This window comes from Heloderma suspectum, chromosome 1 (assembly GCF_057233095.1).
Source record: "Heloderma suspectum isolate Gila_16-S chromosome 1, 16-S_ref, whole genome shotgun sequence".
Taxonomy (NCBI): Eukaryota; Metazoa; Chordata; class Lepidosauria; order Squamata; family Helodermatidae; genus Heloderma; species Heloderma suspectum.
In genome coordinates this window covers 185,168,794-185,187,076 of record NC_139458.1, presented here as the reverse complement: position 1 = coordinate 185,187,076, position 18,283 = coordinate 185,168,794, and the positions used below count along the sequence as shown (strand labels likewise).

Below are 18,283 nucleotides of genomic sequence, written 5' to 3'. Positions count from 1 at the left end.
AACTGTTCAACCTTTGAGCCACAGAACATCCTTGGCATCCTAGATGCTCCAGAACCTTCCTTGCCAAATTGACTGTAAAGTCTATGGAAGTTTCTTTTCTGTTGGCTTCATTAGCAAGTGTATGCAATAGGGAACAAAAGCCACTATGGTAAGGGGTATGGCTGCACTTTTACAGAAAGAAAGGGGGGTGGGTGGGTATCTTGATAAAATCATGAAGTTGCAGTGTAGCTAAGGAAGTTGCCATGCACAATATCCTGAAACTGGCCTTATAGCCATGTTTACCTTTACATCTCATGATGAACACGTCAGAGTTAATGCTGAGTCCTAGCCCAAACAAGACACCTATGTTTCTCACCAGCCCAGCAAATGGAGTTGTGTCAATATTGATCCACTCTGGGTTGGTGCACCATTGCTTTGCCTTTGGAACAGACCACAGAAGATCAATATCAATAAGCTTGAGAACTAGGTAAAAGCCGAGAGCAGAAACAAAGAGAAACGCGGTTGTCTGGATGTATGTTTTTAAACTTGCTGTCTGAATGGCCAGAGCGTGTTCAGATGCTTCTGCAACCAGCATGCCTGTGAATTAGAAATGAGAAATTAGAAGAGATACGTTTACTCAAGCCAAATCCATTTCCATATTTAACTCTAAATCCAGAAAAAGAATTGGTATGATTTCAAATGTAATGCAAAATGTATTCCTCTATGACTGGCAATTAAAATAACAGAATAGCAAGGCCATATTAAATGTTTTCTTTTATTTGTGCGTAGCCCTGACCATCTCCGACTTTTAGATTTGTATAGATAACATAACTGGATTCTCACAATTGCAGGGGAAAACAATGTGGTATGGGCTATTTCCCCTGCCCTCTCACGTGCCGCTCTCATGACTGGCATTTATCTAATTATGCACGCTGCGTTGTGGGTTGCTGTGTCATCCGAACACAGTGCGCAGGATGGCAGGGTTTGTTTCTAACCCACCCCACAACCCATGGCTTGTTGTAGGGGTTGTGAGGTGGGTTAGAAACCACCACCACTCCTGCCTCACCACATACCGGGTTCAGAAAACATGGCACCTCACGATACAGCACGGGTAATTAGGTAAATGCCGGGCACGCGAGCAGCACGGATGTGGGAAACAATCCATACTGCGTTGTTTCCCCTGCTGATCATGCAACCTGGCCTATATGTGAACTGGACTCTTCCAGGTTTAGTTGGCAGTGATTGTGATAGGAGGAAGAAGTGCCGCCAGGAATTGCTACTGGATGTATCTGTGTTCACATATCATTATCCACAGGCAGGGGTGTCGTTAATATAGGGCCCACCTGGGCACGGTCCCTGGATGTTTTTTGAGCTGTGCCCCAGATCTTTTAAGCTGTCCAAATTGCCAATTTTTTTTTTACATTTTCCCATAGACCTGCATTGGAAAACAAAAATGGCCATAATTTTTTTAGTGTGTATGACAAATACATGAAATTTGGAGGCTTGGTAGCTCCCATGGAGCTAATTAAATATGCCAGATTTCAGGCAGTTAGGTCCAGCAGCTTTTGTGCTAGTCACAGGTAAAATTTGTTATTTTCAAGAAAATCTGTCAAAGCAAAGAGCTATAATTTTTTTGTGCTTCCACATATGTGCATGGAATTTGGGGACCTGTCAGCCCCCATAGAGATGACTGAGCCTGCCAAAGTTCAACAGTTAGGTCCAGTGGCTTTTCGTTAGCCATGTGTAAAGTTTCCTTTTCTCAAAGTCTAAAACAAAAAGTACAAACTGTTAAGCCACCCAGGGGATTAGGGATCCTAATCAGAAGGTGTGTAAGGGGACCATTAGGTGTTCACTATCCCTAATCTCTGGTGTAGGTTTTGTTTTTTTTTGAGGTGCAAAAAACCTCTCTCCCCCTACTTTTCTTTTCTGCTCTTACATGCCCACTGTTGGGAGCTTGCCTGCAATGAAATTTTGAAGAGGGAGAAGGAAGGGAAGAAAGAGCTCCATGTCAAATACTGGTATTTCACACAGCATCTGATTTTACTGCCCCAAACTGGAACCTTTGGATTCTCCAGAAGTTTAGTAGCTTCAGTACAGCAAAGGATCCAATCCGCCTCCACAAACTTCTTTCTCCCCCTCCACTTTAATTTCTGCTAAATAGCTGTGGGACTCAAATAATCCCAAAGGGAGGGTTAGGATGATGTGGCATCATGATTGAGAAACTGCTGGGGCTTTGAAATAGGTTCTACAGTTTTAAAAAAGCTAGAAAAAGCCCTCAGCCACCTCACCTCTAGGGATGTACGAAAGTCACTTACCTTTTCGAAGGGTGACGTTTGCGGTGGTGGGGAGGCGCTCCGTCCCACCCCCCAAAATTCTCCCCGGCCGGCTCTGCTCCGCAGCGACTCCACGGAGCCACCGGCTGGGGCCGCCCGCAGTCGAACATCCGGCCTCTAGGCAGCCTGCACAGGGACGCAAATGGCAGCCATTGTAGCCGCCGCCATTTGTGTCCCTGTATTTTGCCATGATAGGCTACATAAATATTTACGTAGCCTATCACGGCAAAAAAAAAAGGAAGGCAAATGGCGGCCGCCGAAGCCACCGCCACTTGCGTTCCCTTTTTTTTTTGCCGTGATAGGCTACGTAAATATTTACGTAGCCTATCACGGCCTCCGCAGGGACGCAAATGGCATCCCTGCATTAGCCGTGATAGGCTACCTAAGTATTTACATAGCCTATCACAGCTATAATGAAGAAGCGAATGGCGGCCACAGACACGGACGCCATTTGCAAAGCAGCGTGAACAGCAGCAGGTAAGTGCTCCATTTTGCGTGCCTTTCGCGGGGTGGGGGGGCGGGGGGCTTCGTTCCACCATGGATTTTGGGGGGCTAAATGCACTGGCAGAATTTGTGGCGGTGTTCTCTGACATCCCTACTCACCTCATAAAGTTCATTTAAGTATGTGCAATCCTTACAAACTCCCCACAGCCTCCTAAATTCCTCTGAAGTACCACCTCTCTGAAAGGAGCCACTTGGCTTAGGGAATTCTCTCTACCCCCCAACCCCACGCACATTTCCAATCACCATTCTTCTTGTCCCCTCCCCTCCCGTCCCCTCCCCTGTTCTTTCTTTCTTTCTTTCTTTCTTTCTTTCTTTCTTTCTTTCTTTCTTTCTCTCTCTCTCTCTCTCTCTTCTTTATTCCACCCAGAGCATATCTTGGGGAATTCTTAAAGAAACTTCTCTTTGGCGGGCAACAGAAGTTCTCAACTGTATTTGACTTTATACAAACAGACAAGAGGGTTGGTTTTTCTCCTCCTCCTCGCTCAAGACTTTTGAGAAAAGTGGGTTCACATGGTTGCAGAGAAACAAATCTCGGGCTGTTTTGTTTGTCAGTTGCCATTATCCAGCAACAGGAAGGGCTGGAGCTCAGTGGCAGAGCACACGCTTGGCATGTAGAAGGTCCTGGGTTCAATCCCCAGCATCTCCAGGTAGGGCTGGGAAAGAATCCGGCCTGAAACCCTGGAGAGCCGCTGCTGCCAGTCAGTGTCAACAATTCTGTGTTAGATGGACCCAGGGTCTGACTCAGTATAAGGCAGCTTCCTATGTTCCTATGAACAGAAAGCTTTAATTAAAAAGTAGGAGTTTTTGGTTTGTTTTTTAAGTGCAGGGGAGATAAATATTGCTAATTTATGCAATCCTCTGTATGCCTACTGAGAAGTCCCATTATGTTTAATGACGCTTACCCTCAGGAAAGTGTGCATAGGGTTCCAGCACAAGTTACTTTTGCAGGGAAGTTTGCACCTTGATGTTCTGCGTGATTACTCAGAAATAAGTCCTGAGTTGTGAGCATGGTACTGCAGGCTTAGTACAGTTCCTACCCAATTCCATCTAATGAATTGACTACTCTTTCAGCTCAGTCCTTTTGTGGCTTGGGGGGGGGGGTTGCATGAACTCTAGCTTCAGTGGTGAGGGAAAGGCACTTAGTGCATGCTCAGAGTTTCTCCATACCTTAGCCCTAGTTTCAAAAACAGACTCATTGGCTGAATCCTGGTGAAGTCTTGGCACAAATGAAGTTATGAGGAGGAAGATACAATGAGAGCTTGTGCATAACAAGGAGGAGGTAGAGAGGAGTTGCACGAAACAAGATATCTGTTTTTATGAAGAGTTGCTGGATGAGGATGCTGGTAGGATGAGGAGGGATTGTTGCATGGAGGGGAATAGAATTGGTAGGGGGAGAATCTAAGTGCCCAGTGGTGAAAGAAAAGCATTCTGCATATGCTCAGAGGCACTCTATATTTAAGAACATAAGAAGAGCCATGCTGCATCAGACCAAGGTCCATCTAGTCCAGCATTCTGTTCACACAGTGGCCAACCAGATGCCCATGGGAAAACCCACAAATAGAACATGAGTGCTGTATCACCTTCCCACCCATGTTCCCCTGTTGCTAACTTTGGTGAAATGTAAATAAATTCTAGTCATTCTTTGCATGCATGTATATCCTTCAGAAACTTTGCAGATTTCTTGCCTGGGGGACACCTCTAATGACCTGTGCATTTTCATACAAATTTACCCAAAAACTATTGGGGAAGGGGTGAATGGAAGGGAAAGCAAATCACTCCCTCCCCCAAATTGAAGAACTCCCCTTCCACATGAACTGCTGCACCTATCCTTCTGAAACTTTGCTGGTTTCTTACTTAGGGGCACCTCTAGGCTATCCGTAATTTTCAGAACGATGGTCCACAAGGAACATAGGGAGATAAGTATGTCGTCTTTTGGATGCCTCAAAATGTCAAGGCCACCCTTGCACAAAACCCCCTTGTGGCTATCATTCTGAAATTTGACAGACATGATCTTCTGTGATAGAGCAATGAATCCTGAATTTTTTATCCAATTCTTCCAAGGAATTAAGATGTTATTGGCAGTTCCCTTTAAAAGAAAATCAAAATATAAACACTGCACCGATTTTTCTGACATTGGGCAGGTGTAATCCCCTTCTAGGGGGCTTGTTGTTGTTCAGTCATTAAGTCGTGTCCGACTCTTCGTGGCCCCATGGACCTGTCAGGGTGGACACTGAGTCCATAGAATCCCAGAGTAGTTCTGATGCTGAGGAAGAGCAGTCACTCCTCGGAGAGGAGCGCACTCCTCTTTCCCAGGACCAACAGCTGACGGAGATTCCTCCCACCCACATTCCTAGTTTAGAAAGCAGTCCAGGAAGTGACCCAGCACAGATAGCAGACTGGGTGGATGCGCGGCGCAGACGCAGAGAGCGGCGCCGAATGGAGGGCGCGGAAAGGAGGCGTAGCGCCCGGTTGGCGCTCAAAGAACGGTTGCGCCCAGAGGATCCAAGGGAAAAGGGGAGGGATTCTCCCTAGTCCTTATATTCAGGGGTCTGCCAGTAATTGCCCTTCAAACGGGGACCAACTGTTCCAACTTAGGGCATAGGGATGCTGCTGCTCAGATCTAGTTGCTACCTGTAGAGTTGTTAGGTTGTAAAAGAAGAATAAAGCTTTGAAAAGAATCCCTTTGTCTGTGTTTGGACTTGGCTACTGGATTAGACTGAGAGAGCCCTCCAAGGAGCCCTTGACAGGACCATAGTACGCCAGGCCTTCCTGTCCTCCGCTCTCTCCCGGGGTGTGCTCAAGTAGCACTAGGGGGCTACTATGCCTGAAATTATCATTCAGTTCTGACCAAGAGAAAAAAGTTAGTTTTTTTTTCTAATTTCCCATAGTAGTCAACAGGAAGCATAAAGATTCATTTTTCCAAACATTGACTCAGGTTTGGTGCTGAGCTGAAGTGGTCCGACTACAAATTGGCCAGAGCAGAAGTGGGATGTTTTCCAAAATGTTGAATCAGGGTCTGAGTTGAAGTGGGGTGGGGGGTCAGTGCACACTTCTTATGTATCTATGTATGTAATCTATACACACATGCAAGCACACCACATGCACACACATACCACACACACACATATATATTAGACGTGCGCTTAGGCGTGTGTGTGTGTGTGTGTGAGTGTGTGTATACATATATATATATATATATATATATGCGCAAATTTGTGTTATGGGCCTGTGCCCAGGATCTTTCAAGAACCTAGCAATGCCCCTGGTTCAGGGGTAATCAGGGCTGCTCAAATATGGGGCAAAACATCTCATATGAACCAGCCCATTATAGAGCTGAAAGGGGGCTTGTGGCTCACCAACATTCTGCAGGAATCCTATCAAAGTTATCCTTGTCAGAGGGCTGTGTGCTTACTTAGAATTCTAACTATAAACCCTCAGGCAAAGAAGTTCAAATGGATACTAAAATTCAGCCCGCCACTCACTCACTTCCTCCTTCCTGCAGCCTTTATAGGGTTTGTCAAGTCACAGTGTTGACAAACCCACTGTCCATTTTCTTCCTATCAAGAGGACAAAGACCCTAGGATATGTGAGGTATTGTCACAGCCTCGCCTTTTTCTTGGCCTCTCCCTTTTTCAGCTCCATGCTTCCAACATAGAGGTCCTTGCTGTTAATCTCCTGTCCTGGTTCCTTGACCTCTAGGGTCTACAGTGTGGGGCCCATGGGCACCGATGCCCACAGATTCCTCTCTTGGCGCCATGCTCCTTGCCACTCCTGATTTTTATTTTTAGGGAGTGTCCATATGGACTAGAGCGGGGGGGGGTGGATAAGGGAGGAGTTTTGCCTGTGATCTGTGTGTGTTTTTTGTTGCCTCTTTGTGTGTGTATTAGTAAGTTTGTTTGTTTTGTCATGCTGTGTGTTTTTCCTGTGAGTGTTTTGCCTGATGTGGCTGTGTGGTGCTGGTGGATGTTTTGCCTTTGGCTTGGTGTTTCTCTGATTATCACCAGTTTGTGTTCTGTGAAATGGATATCTTGTTGTGCTTTGTGGGGTGTGGGGAGGATCTCGCATTTGATATTCAGACCCCACTTTGGCCTTCTACTGAGTTCCTTGGTCAAGTCTGTTGTCTCAAAGTCTCAACAGTTTGCCTTCTATGAAATGAATGTTGGAGCCAAAAAATGTGGGTTCAAAAGATAGAAAATCAAAGCTACCCAAATTACCAGCAATTACTCCAAGGATAACTTGATGTGGGAAATGTGTCACTATGAACACTCTCGAGACACAGACACCGATCTGAACAATCCAGAACACACTCCACAGGAAAGACCAGGTGAGCCTGTGAAAGAAATGGCAGGAGGGGGGAGGGAATTAAAACCAAATCTCAAATGCAAAGGATTATACCACTTTCTTTTTCTCTGCATCACCACAGGTCTCTCTCTTTTCCTTTCCCAAACCCACTCTCGGCATCACCGTCTCTTAGTCCCTCACCCTTTGTCCCGCTAGTCTCTTTATGCTCTGTTTCTGTATTCCCCTGCCCTTTTCTCGCTTATTAGAGGATGGTATGAAGACTAGGGGGTTGTAGGGTGGCCAATTAGGAATCACCCCAAAAGAGGAAATGCGTTGCTCAAAATGAGGACAAAGCAGGATGCAGATTTGTATAAAATTTGCATGTGCTGTTTTATATATGTAGGTGCACATTTAGAAATACATATTATAATTTAAATAGGAATACAGTACTCCTTGGAAGACTGTGTCCAGGTGACCTGTGTACCTACCTGTTCAGGTTGCTGTCCAGGTGCCAAGTCCTGATCGGCAACAGTTCTTTATGGTTCTTTATCTATAAACTGGACAGGACAGCCCTTCAAATAGAGGGCGGTCCTCTGTAAAGGAGGACACCTGGCCATCCTAGGGGGCTGTGCCAAAGGCTTCGTGGAAACGATGGGGTTTTGAAGAGGGATTTGAAAGTAGTAAGAGATGGGGTATCACACAGGCATTCTGGGAGGCAGTTCCAGGGACAAGAGGCAGCAAGGGAGAGATGGCAATGCAGAGTGTAGGTTTTTAAGGCCCTTTGGGCAAAACACCCTAAATGGGCTCCTTCTCTCAGTGAGTCTACCTTCTCAGCTGCTATTGCTCCACATCCTCTTTCTCATCATTGCTACTACTCGCTTGCTTGACAGGCAGAGAGCCAGCGAGCAAGGAGGCAGCGGCATCCGCTGCTCCTCTTTTCTTCACACCATCACTGTAGTCTGGGCCAGAGCGAGAGGCAGGTGAACAAACAGGCTGCAGTGGTGAAGAGGAGCAGCAACTCCAGGGAGCTTTTGTCACTGGGCCACTGCTGGTTCGTGGGCCCTGAGCAGGTGCCCGACCATGCCTGCACTTGATGCTGGCCCTGACTGGGATATTCTCCCCCCACCCCACCTCCCAGTTTTGTTGCACCTGGGCAGGCCTGAGGTGTTTCCACAAATGCACAGTCTATATGTTAACACAGTCTATATGTTAACCAAATGAGCACCACAGATCTTCTATATATGTTGATGATTAACCAAAGCAGACTGTAACAAATGGAGGCTAAAAGCCATTTAAAAGTGACGGCTTGTTTGTGTTTTAACAGTGCCCATTAAATGGCAAAATGTCACTAAAGCAGGGATTGTGAGTTTTGGGAAGAGAGAGACTGACCTATGGAAATTAATGGCTGATTTATCTTTCTGTCTCACTGTATAGCTGAGGGCCCCTGAGACCATTACATACTAGGCACAGGAAGATCCCATGGCATGTCCTGAGGGGCTTCCTGTGGAAATAACAAAACAAGACTATGGCAAAATTCCCAAAGGCATCAGAATATAATCTAAGTTCATGCCTTTAGTACAAGGCAGGATTGTCCATATCTAGTACCCCAAACTGCTTAATTAATAATACTGAGGTTATGGTGGGAATCAGCAAGCAGGGTAAGTAAGTAAGAGACATCTTATAAACTCCAGAGGTGCATATAGCAAATTGCCAACAGCATTCATAAGTTTTATGTACTATGCCTCAAGTTTGAGAGATGGCTCCTCTCTTACCAGGGAAGGAGGAATCTCCATCCCTAGTATGAAGGAGGAAAGTTAGCCAATGAGTCTAAACTTAGGGGTGGGAAGGGACAGAAATCTCAGCCCCAAAGGGAACAGGTACATAAGCATGAATGCAAAGCTAGAGTTTTCATCTTATTAAATAGAGAGGGAGCTGCGAGGGGAAGCTATGCACAAACACTCCCCTCATGTTGGGTGCATTGCATTTGTTTATTTCCCTTATAACCCCATTCTTGCTCCAAGTTGCTCAGTGCAGCTTAGACGTCATTCCCGGGGGGCCTTCCCATCCAGGCAACTTACAAGATCAGGTCTACTTCGCTTCAGCATTGACTCATTGTGCCTTCAGGCTACTCTCAAGGCCATGTGTTGCTATGTTGCATCTGCTTGTGCATGATAAGTTGTTTGCCTGGAGCAAGCCACTCACGGAGAGCCCACCTTTACCACGGCAGTGCAGATCCCCAACTAGACGGACATGCAGCCCAGTAATAACACCATGTAACATGGCAGGCCAACAGATGCACCATGAGTAACAGGTGCTTTGAAATAGCATTTAAAGCAGGGGTGAGCAGAAGGCAGATCTCTAGATTTGGGGACCAGGAATGCTGGGAGTTAGAGTCCAAAACATTTTTTGAAAATTTACTTCTGGAGATCTACTTTCAGTCCACTCCAGATCTAAAGAACCCTTCAATCAGCTGTGTGCAACAGCCTTTCGGACTTCACCTTTCAGGGCAATGGGTACAACTCCATTTACGTTGCTGTTGGTCCGATACTGTTTTATTAGTTTCCATAACCTAAAGCCCTAGAAAAGACTGACCATCTATCTGCTACCTGGTGGTTGATGGGCCTAAAAGTATCTGATACGCCCGTTTGTGACATTGATGACAGCTGTGCAAAATTTACTTCTGTTCATTCACTTCTGTACTTATTCCTTCTTATAACATTCTATGAATAGGGGGAAGGAATTTCTGGAGTTGAAATGTCATACTAAGAAGAATACTTTCCGCACAATTTATTTTATAGATGAAAGCTATGACGTAAATGTTGTCACCAAATAGTTGAATCATGTTGTCTCAGTTCTCCCTCCTCCCCGCCCCACTTTTGTAAGATCATTCATCCCAGATGAAATGGGGGGAGGGGATATCAGCAACCTTCTTGGGGGTTGGGTGAAAGCAAAGGACTTTTGGATGGGGTGGGTTTACCCATAAAACTAGGGGCTTCTTCACACGGGGCTTTTTTCCTGCTGTTGAGATTGCTCACTCACGGATGTTTGGCAGGTCCCTTTCATGACATCGTCAACCTCCAGGGCACATCCAAAGGTATTTCCTAGTTACTCCATTTCAAAAAGATCCAGAAATAATGAACTATCTATTTAAGTCAGATTGTTATGCTACTAAAACAGCCACTAGATGGCGCTGTTTCATTGATCTCCTTGGAACCTTGATAATTAAAAACTTCCCCTCTCAGCAATCACTTGATTGCCATCTAGGAGCCCGCTGTAAATGTGGAAAGGCTGTGCAGTGGGATGACTGCGGGTTTTTTCTTTAATGTAAAGGCAGCCTAGATAGCCAAGAGTTTCTTTCTTTCTTTCTTTCTTTCTTTCTTTCTTTCTTTCTTTCTTTCTCAACAGGGAAAAATAGCTTTGCCACTGTTTCAAGCAGTGACTTGCCAGCCCTCAACAACCTTGTAATTGGAGTCATTGGGCAGCATCCAAAATTGCCACTGTCTTCTCACCACTTCTGTTGTGTTTCCGGGACCCAACGCTTGTGCAACAGGAACTAGCGCTTCTGACAGCAATCCTGGAAACAAATGGAAATGCTCATTCCTGGAATAGGTCAGGTCAGAGGAGTTCCCTTCTGCAATCACCAGTGACCTGCCCTGTTCCGGAAATGAGTGTTTTGTTCCTTTCCAATCACTGCAGGACCAGCTAGCTTCCTAGTGTGCTAGCAGTGGGCAGTAGTGTAGTGGCAAATTCAGAAGTGCAGGGTCCCTTCACAGCCACGCCCCCTCACAGCCACACCCCTTCTAAGATTATACAACCTTGTACAATTATACAATAAAAATGAGCTTTCAGTCACTAAGTTTATCTCTAAGCCATAATTTCTACCAATTACATTTGCTCAATGCAAATCAGTGCTATGCCCGTTTACTCAGAAGTCCCACTGAGTTCAATGGGTTTACTCCCATGTAAGTGTATGTAGGATTGCAGTCTTCATCTTACTTCTCATCCCAGGTATGTGTAAAGTAATCATGCAGAACCATGTCTCCAGCAGTGCCAACCACATGCCTCCGGGAAGCTCACAAACAGGGCAAGATGGAGAAAGCCACCCCCCCTGTCCCGCTGGACTCCAGGATCTGGAGGCAATCAGAGGTGATCAGGGGTATTATCCTGCCTTCCAACAGCACTGCTTGCACCAATGATAGTTAACAGGAAAAACAAAATCTCACCCTCTCCTCCATTCAACATATTTGTATCATACAATGACTGCAAGTAATTTGCAAAAGAAAACAACAAACAGCCGTGCACAATTAACATGCAGAATTCCCTGACACAAAGATGTGGTGATGGCCACTCTCATTGTCATTGGCAGCTTTTATTCATGTAGGATGGCTCCATCAGCAGCTATTGACCATGATGGTAATGTTGAACCTCCATGTGCAGAGACCAGATGCTTCAGTCAAACCACAGGGAAAGCTGGACTTTTTTCTGTCTAAGCATACATTGGATTGTACCTTAAATAGAAGGACTGGAGGCTGGGTCAGAAATTCAGGCAGAAAAATCCCCTTTCAATTGATCCCTTTCAACTGACTTGTTCACAGATTGCTAAAGTGGAAAACACCTGGGTATTTCCTCCCCATTGTTTATTTATTTATTATTCATTATTTAATTTATATTCCACCTTTCTGCCAAAAAATGGCGCTCAGTACAGCTGATAATAAAATACAGATTAAAAACAAAATAGTAATTAAAACAGAAGATAAAAACAAATACATTAAAAACACTGCAAAAAAAAATAAACAGCATAAAATTCTGCCTTTTAAAGGAGCTAGCAAACAATGGCATTTAAGCTGCAACCTTATCCACACTTACCTGGGAGTAAGTCCCATTGACTTATTGGGACCTAGTTCTGAAAAGATATGTAAAGCACAGCTTAAAAGCCAAGCAAAAAAATCTAGCACTTCCTCTCAGTCCACCACTTCATTCTGCCCAATAGCTCTACACGGTCGGTTTTTTAAAAAAATTATTATGATGAGGTGAGGTGATGCTGAAAAGCCTGTACAAAAAGGGCTATACCACACACTCCACACACAAACACACACTGTCTCCCCCCCAAAAGTGATCTCGCCCACTGATCTGAGAAATTCAGCCTCCTTCCCGCTTCCTAGCTCACTTTTACCTCCCCTTCTCCTCCTTCACCCCCGGCCAAGCAGGTTCTCCCTGGCTGGGCTGCAGCCACTACCCCTAACTCCACTGCCTCCCTCAGAAGCTGGCTCCGGAGGCCACGACCTTCGCTCAGGCAGGGAGGCCATGCTTGGTGTGCTCGCGCGGCTGCCACTGCCCAGCATGTCACCCAACAAGCTCAGCTGAATGCAGCCAGACAGCAGCAGCGGCGCCTCCACCTCCCCTTCTCATGCCTCCACCTCTCTCTTCCTTGGGAGGCCCCAGCCAAGGGGAAGACCAAAAGCAGGCCCAACGGCCTGGCACGCGTGGTCGCTCCCTCCCTTGCTGGCTCACTGCTGGGAAAGTGGAGGGGAGCCGTCTGCAAACACGGTACCGGGTTGAAGACCCAGCGCAACCCGTCAGAACTACAAGCCTGGCAGTGGGTCCTGCTAGTGCACCAGCACTGAATACTGCCCAGAATGCCCTATCGGAACAATGCTACATTATGACATAGCTTATTTCCCAGGGGCATTCTGGAAAAAAAGATGGCTGCCCCCACTGAATGCATCATCATTCCCATGGGGCCTTCTGTTACAAAGGGAATGCTGCAAGCTGATGAAGGCAGCCACAACACCTTTTGATGTGATGGCAAAGCTGTATTGTTCCTGTTAAAAAAAGGAAAAAAAGAGAGGGGAAATTGCCACCACCTCATCTTTAAAGGTAAACCCACACCTCCAAAAGGTTATTCAGTTTTGCTCACCCACAAAAGATTAATCCAGTCTTTCCGGGGGGGGGGGGGGTGTCCACAGACTTTCCACAACCCCCATATGTCAAAAAAAGGTCTGGGCTGAATATGTCAGTCCAGAACTAATATCTTACCTGGCCCTGTTTCGTATGTTATACAAAACTGCTCAAGACATGGGCTTGTTTGGTTAGGATAAATCATTGTTTCTTGAACCCACCAATATGGATGATGACCAAATAAAATCCTGCCAGACAAGAAAACGCAATCTTCAATGAACACACAGACCCAAGGCATTATTTAACAAAATGCCAGTTTCTCTTATATCAATTGCCCTTGCTAGTTCAGAATAACCATCCTTTGCTATAGTTCCATTTTTAAATATTTCCATTTTCTCTTTAAAAGGAGAAACAATCAACTCTTCAAATCTTACACATTAAAAAGTATAAGCAACTACCATCAGTTACTGAAAGATTTCTTGTCTCAGTGCACCATGAATCCTGTACTTTGTAAAGTTTTCAAAGCAGCAACCCCCCCCACAACCCCCAAGACCTTACTATTTAAATATAAGATTGAGCCAATCGCTGATCACTGCTACCCATATCATTTTTGTCCCAACCACTTGGTTAAGCTGGAACCAGAGAGGAAAATAAACTGAAAAAAATATTCTGAGGATCTCCAATGTGTGACATGAAATTTAGAAAGCTCTGGTAAGACCTGTAATCCTTCTGCAAATGCTGAATTATGAGCACTCCACTGCTATGAAGGTGATCCATTTCAACTGGTTTAAAACCCTACTATTATAGAAATTTCAGTTGTAGTATGTCTGTTATCCCATGATTTTATAAGCTAGGCTATGTCTATTTTACCTCTGTGTGAGATTGCCATGCAATGATTTATCCTAACCTCACAACAAAGACACAGCGCCCAGAGACTCAGGGATGCCAAGAATGTGTTTACTAGAGTATAAGGCTACCTCTCTGCGTATGCCTAGATATGTAAAAGGTGCTGCCTGTTTTTTGTTTCCCTCTCAGCTAAACAAAGAGATTAGTACAGTGCAAGTGTAAGACAGCCCCCAAAGGTCTTGCCTATATAAACTTTTGGATCACATCACTTGATTGTGACCTTTGTTGGAGCGTTAGCCGCAAGGGTTGCCTTATTCTGCAGAATAAAATTGTGTTAGACCAGATCTCTGCCTCCTCTCGTTCTTGGTAAACAAATTGGAAAGTCTACCAGGGAAAAGAACACAATTTTTGTAACACTACTAAGACCAAGTCCCTCAAATGAAGAGGCTTTTCCTTTGCTCTTAGCTGAATGGGAAAATTACAACCATGGAAGCGGAGTTATTAAGAACACGAAAGCAGTGTGTGATGGTTGATTTTTCCTTTTTCAGCCCATTGCTGAAGCATGTGACTCTTTTCCAAGACACATGGACCTCCTGGTTTTGGAAAGAGTTTTTGTTGTTGTTGTTTGCCATTTTAATTGGAGGAAGGGAAATGGAGGACATGCTGTTCTGCAACAAACTGTGAGCAAAGGGGTGTAATGCTAAATATGTGTCTTATATAACTTGTACAAACAGTTGGGTCATGTTTGCTTGCATTTTTTTGCACAGCTCATTTCGCCCAAGACTGGACGTTAGTAATTTGTACACTTAATTAACTACTGCTGCTGCTGCTGCTTTAAAGACCAGGAGAAATACATGAATAATTGCTCCCAGCAGAAGTCATTAAAGCTTTGCATTTTTATTTGAAATTAAAAACTGCCTCTATTGCCATGCTCATCACTTCACACAGCCTTTGCTTTTAAACTGCCATTTCAAAGAGTTAGAATACAGACAGCAACAAGAGCTTTAAAATGGTTTTTGAAATTATTGTTCCCAAATAAGTTATTTTAGTTGCATAAGACATTATGCTAGTCACAAACATACTGAGGGTAAGGGCAGAACTGCATGCTACAGTTAACAGAGGGTTACTGTTAAATAGAGTGGTCCATGATGAGATTGTTTCCCTAATCTGTAGGATCATTTACCCCAGGTCGTGATGCCATCATGTGAGTTACCCCGTCCCCACCAGCAACAATGTGGAGCGAGGGGGCGGGGGTGGAAAACCACAATTGATGGGATCATGAAAAGGGGTAAGTGATCCTTCGCATTATAAAGGAGGGGAGGAAACCTCAATGCAGGGATACCTTTTTAAGTGGCAGCCCTGTGTTGTGCACAATGGGTTGGATCCAAACTAATTCATACTTAAAATAGACCCACTGAAATCAATGGGGCTTAAGCCGATTGTGGCCATCTTAAGTCCCATTTATTTCAATAGGTCTACTCTAAGTTAGGGATGGGCGAATGAGCAGTGTTCGAGATCAAGGATTCTCCAAACATCGTCTTGCCACTCATCTAATGCCTGATTCCTGTGCCTGACATTTGCAAATGCGGATTTTGGGGCATGACATTTGCGATTCTTCTGTCTGATATTTGTAACTGCTGCTCACTTTGTGCCAACGGGAAACATGCACAAATCAGGCAGCAAGCGAGTGGGAGATTTGCGCAAATCTCCCAAGATTTGGACAAGTTTCCTAATTGGGACAGATTTCCTCCATAGGCTAAAGTGATTCAGTCTACTGAGGAAATTTGCGCAAATGAGGAAATTTGCGCAAATTGAACTGGGAATCAGGAATGAGATGACTGCAAGCACGTGTTCGACAATTTGTGAATACTTTCAGTGGATACACGCTCATTCTTGCATTCAGAGCTTCAAACAGGGCATGCTTGCATATTTTGCGAGCAAAAACAAAATTCTCCTACATCCCTACTCTAAGTATGACTAAGTCTGGATCCAACCCAATGTATAGTTCCTCCCTAAAGTGCATAGTTCACATGGAAAACAACAGCATTGTAACAGAGGTGGCCTTAGCGTAACTGTTAACAACAAATGCCCACCACTTTTGATATGCTAAAATCATCACAAGATTATTTGAATGTGTCCGTTTTACTTGAGTGCAATTAGGAATGTCTTGTGTGATGATAGCTGGTATCTAGCAGGTCAGGTAGCCTGTTAATTTTCAAGCTTTTCACTTGACATGAATACCAGCTGCCACCACACTGGGGTGCCTTCATACCAAATATTCCCCACCAGAAATGACAAGGTCAAATTATGGCATGGTGACATTGACTGCATTTGCACAAAACAGCATGCCAGATTTGCTGAGAATACCGGCTTACCAGTAATGAGCAAGCATATTGGTGCACACAGCATGATCTCTCCCACTTGGCTCCTCCTGCAAGCAGGAGCGGGTTCAGTAAGCAGGAGCTTACCAGCCATAGAAAGCTTAGTGAATCCAGACCTGGCTTGTCATTCCTTTAAAACGCCAGCTACAAACCCTGGCTTCAAACTCTGGTTTGTTTGTTTCAGGAGAGCCAAGCCAGGAATACAGATTTGGACATAATGCTACGCATCCAATGGCTGGTAAACTCCCAAGTACCACGGGTGGTCCTAGTTGCAGGAGGAGCCAAGTGGGAGTGATCGGGCAGCGTGCACCAGCAAACTTGCTTGCTTGCAATATGCCAGAGTTCTCTGCAGTTTTGGCTGGACCTTTTGTGCAAATGCAGCCATTGCCACAACAAAAAATAAGAGAGGAAATTGCTCCAGGTTTGGCTGTTTTGTTATTTTTATTCGTTTACTATTCATAGAGCCTAACAAAGTGCATGGCACTCCACAGAGTACATGAGGTCATGTTCCTGCCAAGAAGATGAAGGAAAAGAGGCGTTCTGGAAATAATGAAAATACACAGTGTAGTGTTAAGTGGAGATTCCAATTAAATAACCTCTTGTGATTCTTTAATTAAAATATGAGGTGTTTGGGAGGGGGGGATGTTGCCAACTACACAAACTGTGTGTTTAATAGAATTGTATAAAACTATCTAATGGAGAGTTTCAATGGATGAACTGGAAGGACCTCCTTTACAGACAGCTATTTCTTCTTTACTTTAGCACACATAAATGTGTTTGAAGAGGCTTTCTAGCAGATACAAATCCTATGCCGTTTACCTATCTTAGTTTGATGAAAATATGTGGAAAAGCCTCAGAGCGGTGATTTGCCTTTCTAATTATCAGTTTCGGAGAAGCATTTGTGTTCTGTAATTCAGAGTGGCCCATCTACGGTGGCTTCTCCCTCCTCCTCTTCCCCTGCCCTTCCTTTGCCCCTCCTGCTGCATTGTACAAATTAATGTCACATAATCCATTTGAATATGCTCCACCTGGTGGCACAAGCTGTTTTCTTCAACCAAAAAGATCTATATGACAATATATAAACATACCAATATATTTTCACTGTTCCATTCAAGGAAGAACTATCTTGGCATAATTCCGCAATTGTTAAAAAGGTGGAATTGTCAGGAATGATTTTGAGTGTATAGAGGTAGTTAGCAGCTCAGACTCGGAATGGGAACAGCCAAACTGGGGGAGGCTCCCTCCCTAGTGAGCTCAGATATGGCAAGGCGTTCTTCTCAGGACCATGGCACACAGGTGGCTCGACCTGAAGGCCCCCCTTCCTCCTCCCTGAGAACCCAGGGGAGAAGGAGAGTGTGGGGTGTGACTTAAAGGATGTTAGAGCAGCGGTCTCCAACCTTGTTGGCACCAGGAATTGGTCTCGTGGAAGACAATTTTTCCACAGACCGGGGGGGAGGGGTTTCGCTGGCGGATTTCTGGCTGCTGGAACACAAATGGCGTCCGCGTAGTGGACGCCATTTGCATCCCTATTCTTTGCAGTAATCGGCTATGCAAAGATTTATGTAGCCTATTACTTGAAGAACAAAGACACAAATGGCATCCGCTATGCGGACGCCATTTGTGTCCCAGCAGCTGGAAGTCCACCAGGGGCCGGAGCTGGCCAGCAGCTCCGCGGACTCACCACGGAGCGGAGCCAGCCAGGGCCGGCGAGGATTCCGGGGAGGGGGGAGGGATGGATTGCCTCCCCCCCCACGGACCCAAGGTGAGGGGGTTTCGCACACTCCTGAGGCCCGGTTGCTAACAGGCCACGGACTGGTACCGGTCCGCAGCCCGGGGGTTGGGGATCCCTATGCTAGAGTCCAGCGCAGAGCAAAGCGGGAAAAGTTAAGAGGTGGAGCTCAGACATTCCACCTGGTTGGCTATGTGTGATAGCCTACATAGGAGGGCACAAGGACAACTGTAAGGGAGGGGCATCCCCCCCACATTATTCTGGCCGACAAGTTCTTGTTTCAAACTGCTGGCAACGTCTCTAATTCCCACTTGGCTCCTCTATTGATATTC

At 45.3% G+C, this 18,283-nt stretch overlaps 1 protein-coding gene across 1 annotated transcript; it reads right to left on the bottom strand.

The window, feature by feature from the left end:
* Positions 1-81: 81 nt before the first annotated feature.
* Positions 82-13,772, bottom strand: G6PC2 (glucose-6-phosphatase catalytic subunit 2). Its single transcript, XM_084804823.1, is given in 7 exon segments — positions 82-184; positions 186-576; positions 7,031-7,146; positions 8,487-8,598; positions 13,134-13,243; positions 13,554-13,657; positions 13,659-13,772. Coding segments are annotated over 7 exon segments (1,050 nt in total).
* Positions 13,773-18,283: the final 4,511 nt, after the last annotated feature.